Here is a 12,874-nt window from a genome sequence, read left to right as displayed (position 1 = left end):
AGAACAGAGGTTCTGCAGTGAGCCAGTACAAACTGGAGAACGTTGTAGAACTTTCTGGTACTTACATCCTAGTTTCTTAGTGAGGACCACTACTATTAATGATTAGTTGGGGGATGGGGTGGAGGAAGAGGCCCCTTATGAACCTTCTCTCAAATTCTATTACATTTTCCCACCCAACACACAGAATTAAAAAAAATAAGCCTTTTAAAAAGAGTCTTGTTTCTAAATGGTAATAGCATTTCTTTTTAATTAATCAGCAGATACTACTTGATCTGAGTTGACCCTTTGAAAATTAAAAAATTCGTATCATGTATAACAAAAAAAAAAAGAAAGAAAAAAGAAAATCTCAACCCTTCTACTTTTTCTTTGCTTTTCTTTCATCTCATAGAAACATTGTAAATGAGAAGGAGCTACTGTTAGAGTTTATTATTATTTTTGTTGTTATTAGTATTTTGGTTTATTTTTTGAAAGTTACCTTTGGCCCTGGATGTATAGGGATCACGTGTACTTAAAGCATGCGCTTTCTGATCAATGTCTTTTGTTTGAGCTATAGGATATTTATTTGTATGAGGAACCAGAGGGCTTGGACGCCCCTCTCCTTGCAGACAGAATTGCTTGCCCTTGATCTGTATGTACTCACTGCGTGGATAAAGAAAATGGGGCCAGAAAGCATAACAAATCTCTCTGAAGCTAGTCCTGGCTCCCAGGCCAATTAGATGAGGTTGATTTCCACTTGTGCTTCTGTTGTTGTTGTTATTGTTTTATGGTTTTGAGGAGTTTCTAGTGAAAATGATCCTATCCAGTAAAGGCTAAACCACTTTCTTTTGATTATGCTGAGTTGGGTGTGGCTGCTTGATGCTGGAACAGACATGAAATTTTTATTTTATAATTTTGTATATCCCCTGAGGCACTGCTCTGCTTGGATCCTTTGAAATTGCAGGAAATAAATTACCAGCGGGCTCCAGTCCAGGAAGCATGATGGAAGTTCCAGTTCTGATTGGTGTAGACCTCATTTCCAGTGCGCAGGCCATGTGTGAGTTTATATAGGACGTCTGTCTGCTTTAAAACCGAGAACCACTAAGCCTTTAAAACAGCATTCTGCGTTTGTGGCTGATAAAAAGGTTTTAACTCAAGTCTAAGATGTCATCACAGCACTTGTGCTTTTCCTTGAACTTTGTTCCCGATGGAGTAGAGTCACTTTCGATTTGAAGTGGTTTCTCTCTAAATACTTAGATGGGCTTTGAGGAATGTGAGGCTTTTCCCTTATCAACCTGAACATTTCGTTCATTAGGTAAGTGCTATTATGTTTTTGTAAAATATGTGGGGCGTTTTTACTCTTAGTTTCTCAAGTTTATTCTATTTTGATTTTTTCTATCTATTTATCTATCTCTATCTATCTATCTCTCTATCTATCTATCTATCTATCTATCTATCGTCTGTCTGTCTGTCTGTCTGTCTTATTCCAGGTACCTTGCTTGAGGCCTTGTATTTTCTAGGCAAGCATTCATCCACTGCGCTATAATCTCATCTGATAATTTTATATAAATTTAAGCATTCAGGGCCAAATTAACAGGTAGGAAGATGCTTAACAATTTATTTTTCCTTTTCCTTCCCTCTAACGTGAGAATTGTTTCATGTTGGATATGGAATATTGGCCTAAGGAGACATTTTTGTTGTCTGCTCTTCTGAGAGTGGGCATTAAAATTGTTAACTTGTGTTTTCAAATAATTATATAGTGTAGCATTCAGAAACTGTAAGCTTACAAGTGAAGGTACCGTTGTGTTCCTACTGAAATTTTGCCAATAAGTTATCGCCTTGTGTATGTGTGTTTAAGTGTACACGTTTGTACATGTTCACGTGGCTATGTGTGTATGTATATGCATGTATATGGTGGTCAGAGGTCAATTTTGGGTGTGTTCCTCAGTCTTTCTCTGATTTGTTTACTGCCCTCACCTCTCATAGATAATGCCAATTTAAAATTAAATGATCCTCTATCCCGGCAGTAGTGGCACATGCCTTTTTAATCCCAGCACTTGGGAGGCAGAGGCAGGTGGATTTCTGAGTTCGAGGCCAGCTTGGTCTACAGAGTGAGTACCAGGACTGCTAGGGCTATACAGAGAAAGCCTATGTCAAAAAACCAAAAGATTAAATAAAAATAAAAATAAAAATAATAAAAATGAATGATCCTGTTTAGGCTGCTCAACTTTATACTTAGACATTTCTGTTTTCTTTGGGGCCAGCTTATTTTAGATGATGCAAACATTTCAGTTCCTGGCTAGTTAGCTCACGTTGTCTTTGTCCGAGAGTATCCTGGAACAGCCTTCCTCTTCCACAAACAGTTGTTGACATCTAGTGTCCCTCGCTTCCTTGGCAGTCAGTGTTGCTTTCCGTGGGCCCACTTTTCTCCTGCACTTTCCTCAAGTCCCTTATACTCTGAGGAACTTGAAGCTGACGAATCGGCCTCCTCTCACAGTATTTCGGATATCCCTCTTACCTTGCATTACACCCCGACTTTGCTGCCTGTGCCTAGAACGTACTGCCTTCTCCGAGTGCCAGGTAGTCTTTTAGTCTGTGGACCTAGGCTTGGGAGGGAGGTGGGAGGGTGTGGCTCCAGGAAGGCCCATACCACAGAGCCGGTGTTGCCAGCCAACTTAAGTGGACAAGCATGTACCAGCATGCAAGCAAGGCATTCCCCTGCCCACAACTCCTAGCAAAGCAGAAGCAGAGAGTCCACACGGAGTCACCAGGAACTCAGCCACATAACATACTTTTTTTCTTTTTCAAGAGCTGTAAGGGGTGATGCCAAAGCTAATCCTGGTAACCAAATGTGTGTGGTTGCAGTGCAGCGCCCTGAAAATAGAACCCCTCGTGGTCTCCCGCAGCAGGCATGGTACAGTGGAAGCACTGGTTTGTAAATGGAAGACTGGGGCTTTGAAACTAGATAGGAGGCCAAGCTTGGAGGTGGGGGATAGGTTTTCAGTATTTTTGGAGGCAGCTCTTCAGACAGGTGCAGGGAATGAGTAATATGCCACGCCCCAAATGGTAAGGCTCAGCCAATAAGCACCAGGCGTCTCCTAGGTCCGGATAGCATGGTCTCTGTGCCTGTCACGAGCTGGATCAGCAACCAAACCCAGATTCCAGGTGTGGTATTCCACAGCCGTTCTGTAATTTGTAATCATAGAAACAGAACGTTCCTCCTCTTATTTCTTCCCTGCCAACAGTTTCTGGGTGGGTGAATGTCAGTAGCTGGAGTTATTTTTAAAGAGGTAAAGCTTGCCGTGCGAAGCTGGGAAGAGGGCGTTTGTTTGCAGAGCAGAGCTGACATCAAAGTGTAGATTACTGCTCACTGGCTAGGCGCTTGTCCTATAACAGGTAATGTTTAACGTGCCAGTCACAAAGATCACAGAAACAGTGTATGCTCGGGCATAAGATAGCACCACCTTTTTATGCTCCGGAAAACTGAAAGGCTATACGTGCTCGCGGACTTTTTTTTTTTTTTTTCTCTTTTCCTCTTTCGAATACATTTATGCGGCTGTTCTTGCCACCGCCTCTTTTGCTGACTATAATTGGACTTTGAAGTTGCGAACTTGTATCATAAAAATTGGTAACCTTTGTCTGAGAGCAAGCTCGGCTAAGCAATCACTTTCCAATTCTTTTCACAGGATAACATAAACGTTTTTTTGAGAGCTTGTGAACAGATTGGATTGAAAGAAGCCCAGCTTTTTCATCCCGGGGATCTACAGGATTTATCAAACCGAGTCACCGTCAAGTAAGTCTCACCGGTGTGTTTTACATGTAGGAGAAACATGCTGTATCTCAATGTCATATAAATATATATATTTAAACGGAAGGCTTACAGCTTAAGTGAAAATAATTGCTGGGATAATTTTGTGCGGATGGAACTATCTTTCCTCTCTCTGTCTTTCTTGTGTCTCATTCCAAAATAGACTCTTTAAAAAATCGGCTTGAGGACTGACTGGAGTGTGAAGCCATCTGTAATTGAAACTGTGTCAAGATCTTGTTGCAAATCTCTATACCGACTAACCAACTGGAGTGGCGGTTTATATTTTAATGTTTTCCAGCATGCTTGGTTGCTAATAGTGATGCTGTTCATTTTAATTATGAAGTGAATTTAGAGGCTATTGCTGTAATTTAAAGGTTAAAAATGATCAGTTTAAAGTAGCTTTTAGGTAGTTGGAAATGGAAAATGACAGGGACAACTAGTGAAAGCCACCTTGGTCAAATCCGGCAGGACCATCTTGCCTATGGCCACCCTGTCAGTGGTTGCTTTTAGAATAATGAGCTTTCCCACTGTTGTAATACTTTGGGCAAGAAGGTAAAAATGGAGACGAACCCACGTCCATGGGCATTCCGCTGGAGTTTAGGTGGACAGTAGTGTCCGTGTGTGACTATACAGTTTCAGGAAAATTCTTGCAAGCTGTTACGGGATTCCCCTCCATCCCCCACAAGTCTAATCTACATGCAGGAAATCAGTAATAAAATTATGTTGCTAGGTAAATGTGACATGGACATTATGTAATTTTGGAATAATGCTTACCCTCTTATCTGGCCTCTTGAACCTAATTAACATGTTTTCAATCGAGGAAGCGTGCTCTCTTCTACTTGTAGAAATAGTGAAAATGGAAAACTCTGTACTTTAGATAAAGATGTATGTACTTTCTGCCCTCCCTGGTGGGGCTTCAGTCACTATTAAAATCAACCAGGAAATCTTAAACAGGACCACTGTTTCATGGAGAAAAATAATGCTACAGATATTTTTGATAGTCTTTCCCGTCTCCCAACAGTCTAATGTAAAAATCTCAGGCAGGACTAATTGCTTTAAAATTCAACAGTAAATATTTCAAATGAACAACCTGTCCCAAGCTTGCCTACCTCTTTCTGTGAGGTATTTTCCCAGCTCCACAGTGATGATATCTGCCAGGAAGAGTCAGTCTGTTCACATTTCTGATGAATTTGAAAGTTCCAATCTGAAGTTTTGTTGCTGAAAATATTTACTTTCAGTATGTTCAAGGTCCTTATAACATCCATTGAAAATGAAAAACTATCTGTTTAAATTTTCTTCCCTACTTAGTACATCCTTTCCTAGGCCCTATCTGGGCAAAGAAACTTCAGCCTTTGGAGTATTCTTTCCCTTAAGCTGGTGCTGTGTGTTCAGGCTGAGTGTGTCTTCCTTTGCCGTCATATCTATCGCTTTGAACCCCAGCAGCCTAAACTTGAGGAAGCTTAGGAACTGGATGAAACATGTTTGTCGGACCCTAATTTCAAGAGTGTTGCCTACAGGGCTTGCCTGGAACTGCTTTCAGGAGTGGTCAGACCTAGAGTGTTGACAAGAAATCAGTATCTGGGCTCAGCCTTCAGTGAAATGAAATTACTGACAAAGTGAAACCAGGGATTGTGCGAAGCCGGCAGAACAACTCGCTTGAGTAGAAGCCACAAGCCTGTCACGGCAAGGTGTGCCTCACTCTGTGAGGGCGAGAGAGCCGCTCTCAGTCTGCTTGAGAACGCTCCCTGCTTGACTCTTGCTGGGCCTACCGCAGTGAGAGGCTCAGTGCCTCTCAGACGAGGTTGAAGATCACTGGCAGGTGACTTCCCTTGTGTTTTGGAAAAGCGCCTTTCATTACAAGAAACGGAAGACAAATGATTGCTTAGTAAAGAGAAGTTTTAGTTTGGATTGTTATGTAATACACAGACTCCTGTAGGTCAACTCTTGACCTATCATATTGTAGATTAAAGGACTTGACATCGATTAGATCAGTGGCTCTCTTGTGGAGGTAGTTTTTCCTCCCTGGGGACATTTGGCAATGTGTGGAGGTGTTTTTCATTGTCATAATTGGTGTGTGGGGTGCCTCCCCAGTGGGTTAGGGTGACACTAAGTGCCTTGTAGCCCATAGGACAGACTCAATAGCAGAGAATTTTTTTCTATTCCAGGTGGTCATAAGACTGGGGTTCAGAAATTCCAATGTAGACTTAGAAGACCCTCTTTGGCAGCAAAAAGGCTATGGGGAAATAAAGGACTCTGACCAGACAGGCTTGTGACACTGCTATGATGTCATAGCACGTTTGCTGCCATCGAATAATTTCACTCCTGTGTTAGTTCAGTGTGCTTTTAGTTCAGGGGCAAGGCTCCTGGTGAGTGTGTGTAGTATTCCCAGGTTGTTTGACTCAACTACAAACATTTGATTTGGCAAAAATGTAGCAAGCGGCATGATTATTCCAAGTGTGGTGCTGTGGCTGAATCGCTCCTGCAAAGCAGCTGGTGGTATACGAAGAGAAAACAGAAGCAGTTAGTGTGCTCTGTGTGGGGGACAGGAGGTGTTTAGTCCGTAGGTGGAGGACAGGTGGACAGTGGCTACCCGGAGTGAGGGAGAATTGAAACGTGCTTGAGAATGAGCAGTGGGGACGGAAGCGGTCCAGGAGCTGCTGGTGCTGAGTGGTCGGGGAACCCAGAGCCTAGGACAGTGCTTTTCAGCAGGGTGAGCCTTAACATTGAGTTTGTAATGCATTCCCACCAATGGAACAGAACGAGAGCACTCCTTGTGCTCCTGTCACCACACACACTCATATACGATTGCGTTTCCTCATGGGCTTCCCTTTGCTGGAAGTAGGAGTTTGAAGGTTTTGTGTGAACGACTCTACTCGTTTTGGTATGGTGTCTTATTCACAAGTCAGTAGGATCCATTTATATTTATTTGTTTTTCTTCCCAAAGGGTTAATACATAAACAGGATCCAATCTGCATGAATGGCAGATGAGGGTTAACCCAGTGTGTGGCCGTGAAACTTACCTTGTATCTTTATAACCATATATGAACTGAACATATATAATCCATGGAGAATGAATGGTGAGGCTCCCCCTATTCTGTGACCACAGAGGCGTGCCACAGAACACTGGGAGCACCCCCAAACAGCAGTGAAGGTCTTTGTGATGGTATCAGGTCAGAAAGAGAGGTACAGAGTGACTGATTATGTTAGAAATTAGCTCATCGGAGAAGTCCTAGATCCTGTCTTACAGGGCGCTGAGTTGGTGGCAGGGTCAGACTCAACATTAAAACTTTGTATGTTTAACAACTTTTGATTTAAAATGTAAAGTTCATATTTAAAACATTGCTTAAAACAATTTCTCTTTTTCTTTGCGCGCACATGTGTGTGTGTTTACCTATGTATGTGTAGGTGCATTCACCCATACATGCAGAGGTTGATGCTGGTGTATTCTATCAGTTTCTACTTGAGTTTTTGAGACAGGGTCTCTTACTGCTCTGAAACTTGCCTAGTAGGCTAGTCCGGATGACCAGGGAGACCCCAGCATCTGCCTGTTTTCCATTGCCGAGGGCTGGGGTTCTAGGTGCAGGGCCCCGTGCCTGGCTTTTATGTGCACCATGGCAATTATAACTCAGTTCCTCGTGCTTTGTCCAGGAAGTCCTTTACTGACTAGTGAGCCATCTCCCCGAGCTACTCAAAGCAATTTCTATCAGACGTTTTAAGTTGCAGATTTGAACAGGCTGTACACATGTTTGTTCCTTCCACCCCCTCAGCACAGCAGCCTGGAATTTCACACTTCTTCAGATGCACTCTGTTCATAATTACAGAACAGCAGTGCTTTTGAACACAGTATTTCAGTAACGAAATTATCATCTAGTGTGGATTGAGTGCTGCTTTTGTTTAGGTCAGTAACACTTTAAACAGTGCTGCTGGGTTTTCATCTTATGTATTACCTTCAGGGTATAGATAATCAAGATTTTTCCCCCTGGCCTTAAACACTTGCTAGTTGCCAAAGGAACAGTGAATGGAAGTAAAACTAGTATTAATATCTATCCACCGTGAAACTTACAGGAAGCTCAAAATGATATTCCAGGTGTTCAGATCTATGGCCTCAGAGGCCTGCTTGCTGTTTGTCACCGCACTGTGAGGTCATTAAGGTTCCAAGGTGGCACTCTGAGCAAACAGTGTGTCAAATGTAGCCTGACTGTGTTTGACTCTATATGTTATGTATTTGTGTTTTTTTTTTCCCCAGGCAGGTAAAAATAATTAATATGAATACTTTTTATACTAAGATGATTATGTCTTCCATTGTTATAACTGTTTGTACGTGTGTCTCTGTGAATACATGTCACATGTGTGAATGCTCTCATAGGCCAGAAGAGGGTATTGGATCCTCTGGAGCTGGAGTTGCAGCAGCTGCCTGTGTGTACCTTGGTGTGCGTGCTGGGTGCTCAATCACGGAGCCATCTCTCCAGCAACCATTCATTTTTTTTTCTTAAATTTAAGCCTGGTTTTAGATTATTATTAATATTTTTTATAAGTTTGTCCTTTAGATGAGTATTTTTCCATCTCTATTTTTATTTAGTTATCTTAAGCAAGCTTGGCGCTATCCAAACTTGGATCTGTCCCTGGCGCATGGCAACTTCCACCTGTCACTGGGTGTTACTATTTTAAGTGCTCCCTTTCTTTCCCGTCAACTCCAGAGGAGCAGGCAGAAAGGAAGTTCACTGCATTCACTGCACCATGCACATCTCTGTCTCCTTGCACCTCTCTTCAGGGGACAGCAACTTACTGGGAGGGGGATATGAAGTCCTCTGAGAGGTCTGTGGCCCTGGTGGAGGCCAGCAGGTAAAGTTGGAGAGTGCTTGTCACTTGCACATCTCAAGAGTCCACACCGCTGCTTGGGGAGTATGAGACAGGCCATGCTAAGTCCTAGTACAGTGGAGCTTTAATTTGTCCCTGATTTCCACGATTTCAAGTTCCTAACGTATTTCTCAGGATCCAAAGCTCCTGGGAGTCAGCTCTTCCTTCCCTTTCTCTCCTTCAAATCTCAGACTGCACCACTGGGCCTGACTTTGCTTAGGCAGCTGGCTGCGATTTCACACTCTGGATTGACCAGGGACTTAGTCGTCACCGTCACCGGCAGCCTCATCTATGTTCGTGCTTCGAAGAGTCTCACTCCATGGCTGATCTGATTAGCACTTGACACCGTCAGGCCAGGGGAGTTTGACAGGTCATTGCTTCCTTTCCCCCATCAGATAGCAACCATTTCCTAACAAGGCCCGAGGAGACAGGTACTTTGCCAAAAGACATTCGTCTGCCTTTCAAATCATTGTCTGTAGGGCCCCTGTGCTCAATGAATCTCGTTTTAAAAATAATACACATGCTTAGGCACATCTGTAGTCTCCCCAGCTATTTGTTTATTTATTCATTTCTTTTAGATTTATTTTATGTGAATAAGCATTTTGCTCACATGTATGTCCGTGACCCACATGTGCCTGTGGAGTTCAGAGGGGGGTGCTGGGTCCCCTGAAACTGGAATTATAGATAAGCTGTGAGCTAATCATGTGGGTGCTGGAAGCTGGACCTAGGTTATCTGCAACGGCAACAAGTGCGGAGCCATCTCTTCAGTTCCCCCCTGTTGGCGCGAGCTGTCAGCGTTAAGTGCTGTTTCTCTCCGAGTTTCTTGCTATGTTCTGGCCTGTTTTAACTGATCATCTGTGTGAGGGCAAACATGTATGTCCGAGTTTATCTCCGAGTAAAAAAGACACTTCATTGAGGAAGAGGAAATTTTGTTTTAGAGAGTTAATTTACTTGTTTATCATAATAAAACATTGATACAGAATTTTCTGACCGGTGCCTACAGTCCACAAACATGATAAGGTTTGCTTGACTATTTGGCAAACAGTCCTACAAATTCATGGTTGGAATGTACCGTGTAGATAAATCCACGGACTTTAAGTCGGTGATGTAAGTCAGTGTGTAAAGTGCTTGTTGAGCAAGCACAAAATTCTTGGTTCAAATCCCCGTCAGCTGGGTATGAGGATGCATGCCTATAATCCCAGGGAGGTGAAGACAGGAGATGTGCCAGGTTTTGACTGTAATCCCAATATAAGCAAACTGGAGACTTCAGCTACACAGTGAGAAAAAGACTAGCCTGAGTTACCTGATACCCAGCAAAGGAAGAATAGATAAACTCACTAGGTTCTTTGATTTAAAAAAAAAAAAGAACAATCATTTGAACTTTTTAATCAAGGAACTCTCCTAACGGGAGGGGGCATAGATTTTCCATTTGGGATCTCTTATGTTTTCCATTTACGTGAAAACTTTCTTCAAATCACACAAAACTATTTAAAAACAAGGAGCATATATTATTCCCTTTATCTTCTGGTACTCGTGGAAATGTTGATACGAAAATGGGATTTTAATTTTAATCACACCCTGGGTACTTCAGGGTCACCCTGTAAAGGTGGGGAGAGGCTGATTTTTTTTTTTCCGTTCTCCAGTTTTCCTTTGTCCCCATCAGATGCAACGCTGAGCCAGCCAAGCCGTTACTGACTGAACCCCTGGTTTCGATCACCTTTGACTTATCGTTGTAGGGTAATGATATGGTATATTACAACACTCTGTGAAACTGCGCAGCATCCAAGAGAGGCGAGCTTATCGCCCACTCGCCAAGGGGGAGAAGCACAGCAAAGTGGGAACTTTGAACCATGAGTCTTTCAAAGCAGGTGGCGGAAGTTTTAGTAACTCCTTCTATCGCTGTATACAGAATACACATTTATATCTGGTGTATATATAATTACATGTTGACACTTGTGTAATCACATGAACTGTTAGAAACATGACACAGACATTTCCTTTCTATGTGCTTATAGTGTGATTATGTACCATTCTCTATCCGGTGGAGTCTGAAATGCACATTTAAGATTTTCAGGGTGGAAAATACGGTGACTGTGTAGGGTGTGAAATTTTCTGTAAAGCTTAAGGGCAAGGAATAGTTTTGAAAGCAGGCGCTCCTGGTGGAGGCAATTTCTTATGATAAGTCATAAACGTTACTTTAATAAGACATTTCACTAACAATTACAGTAAGCCTTCCTCCTGTTCCTTCTCCATCTTCCTCCTCCTCCACCTGGCTCCTCCATCTCCAGTTCGTCCACTCCTCGCTCCGCCTCCTCTTTCCCTGTCCAATCACAGGCTTCTTGTATAAATAATTAAATTAATTGGATAGGGAAAAATCCTGCTACATCTCCTGAGTTGGGCCAACTCTTGTTTGTTGTGGTAAATATTTAACCTCAGATTTTTATCCTACCCTAGATCATCCAGTTCCCAGATAAAAGACATACAACTTTTATATTTATAATAAGCCTTAAAACAGCATTAGAGCTGGGCAGATGTCTACCCTGTAAGCTATATCTACTTTCCTATCAATTACTTTGAGTTAAGCTGCCTGGGCAGCTCTTAACTCCAACTGGCCAGCCCTCATGGCCATGTGTTCATGACTCACTCACCCCATGCCATCTTCTCTTCCCTGTGGTTCTCCTCAGACCCCAAGCCTGGGAACCGAAACTCTGCCTACCTCTCTTCTGCTCAGCTGTAGGCATCTTTATTCAACCAATAGTGTTAAATTAAGGAGCAAGGTTACATAGCATCACTTGGTGTACGTCAGGGTTCCCTCATCCCCAGGGACAATCAGGGCCAGTATCTAGTACTACAGTACACAGCAGCAGACCAAACCTCAGCACTTGTATTCTTGGTGGCCTTAGCCAGGTCACTTTTCCTCCTTGGGATGGATCAGCCTACCCTCTCTGTAAGCTTACCATCGTGACAAATGGTTAATTTCTTGCTTGCTCTGTTATCATGCTGTATGCTAGATTCTGGAACTAGATCATTAAAAATGACAGAGGTGATTGCTGTTTGCCGGACATCTAGAAGGCACTACGGCTTGGATGGCACCCTGCTTCCTGAGAGTGTTGGGCTGCTTACAGGGAATCAGCAGTATAGCTCCCAGCTTTTAGCAAGTGCCCAATAAACACTAAAGAGTTACTCTGAACCTTTGCACAATCTACTCACCTTTTTAGGTCCCATGAAAGTACATGTGCCTGGTGGGAGAAAGTCGGCTCTGGCTATTTAAATTGTGTTTGTCAATTACAGGTTTTTATTTTCCTGAATTTTGGTGAGTTTATCTTTCTACTGGAGACAGATGTTTGACTAGATGTGTTTTTTAAAAAAAAATATTTTTATTTAATTCTGTACATGCATGTGGGTGCTTACAGAAGCCAGAGGTGTTGGATCCTCCTGGAGGTGCAATTCCAGGTGTCTGTGAGCCATCTTATGTGGGTGCTGAGAACTGGTGCTGATGCGTTCCAAGGGCAGGGCATATTCTCTCCAGCCCCTTTAAATAAACACATTAGTAAAGAATTTATGGTCAATCAACTTGACACAGTCACTAGAGTGAAGGTTCTGTTGTCATTTTTGTCACATCACACGTGGGACCAAGTGGATGTATTAGTCAACTTTTTAAAAATTCAAGTTTCCACTGAATTTTTCCTGAAAATGTCAAGATTTTAATTTGAATTGATTTCCCCATTTTAAGAAAGGGCAAACCAGAAATACTTCCACAAATTCAGATGATGCCATTGCAGCGCATTCAAACCCAAGCCTTTGCGTTATCTATTGGCTCATTTTTAATGCTGTCTTCTCTCCTTCCCATTTTCCTGTAGTGTCATTTCAGGCACAGAGCGGTGACTTACACAGATGAGATCAGAAGGTGCTATTCAGAAAGGATGCTGGAGGGCTTACCTTCTTTCTCTTCTTGGAATAGCTGTTCATGATCTTGACTAAGCTCAAGAATGCATTTCAAGGCAGTTGTCCACCAAGAACAGGTTTAACTGCTCCTCCGGGCTGGGCTACTTTGTCCCTTCAACGTGTAAAAAGCCTTGATTATATGATTGGAAGTGTTTTTACTCATAGACATCAATAATTTAAAGTGTAGTAGGGTTAAGGTTGAACGGTTTTGCGTACATACAATGAGAAAGTTAAAAAACCCATAGGAACTGTGGCTTTCTATTGATGTTTTAAAAAATATGTTACAAG

General features: G+C 42.5%; 1 protein-coding gene across 4 annotated transcripts in view; it reads left to right on the top strand.

Moving 5' to 3' along the window:
- Positions 1 to 12,874, top strand: part of Lmo7 (LIM domain 7) — a 207,550-nt gene that overhangs the window by 109,654 nt on the left and 85,022 nt on the right. For all 4 annotated transcript variants that reach the window (XM_052190774.1, XM_052190775.1, XM_052190773.1 and 1 more), the window contains exon 4: positions 3,663 to 3,769. In XM_052190774.1, coding sequence (XP_052046734.1) covers positions 3,663 to 3,769 — 107 coding nt within the window. The remainder of the gene's footprint in view (positions 1 to 3,662; positions 3,770 to 12,874) is intronic.

The sequence above is a fragment of the Apodemus sylvaticus genome, chromosome 8 (genome assembly GCF_947179515.1).
Source record: "Apodemus sylvaticus chromosome 8, mApoSyl1.1, whole genome shotgun sequence".
In the NCBI taxonomy this organism is placed as follows: Eukaryota; Metazoa; Chordata; class Mammalia; order Rodentia; family Muridae; genus Apodemus; species Apodemus sylvaticus.
The sequence above is the reverse complement of the archived record's forward strand: the minus strand, read 5'-3'. Positions and strand labels throughout refer to the sequence as shown.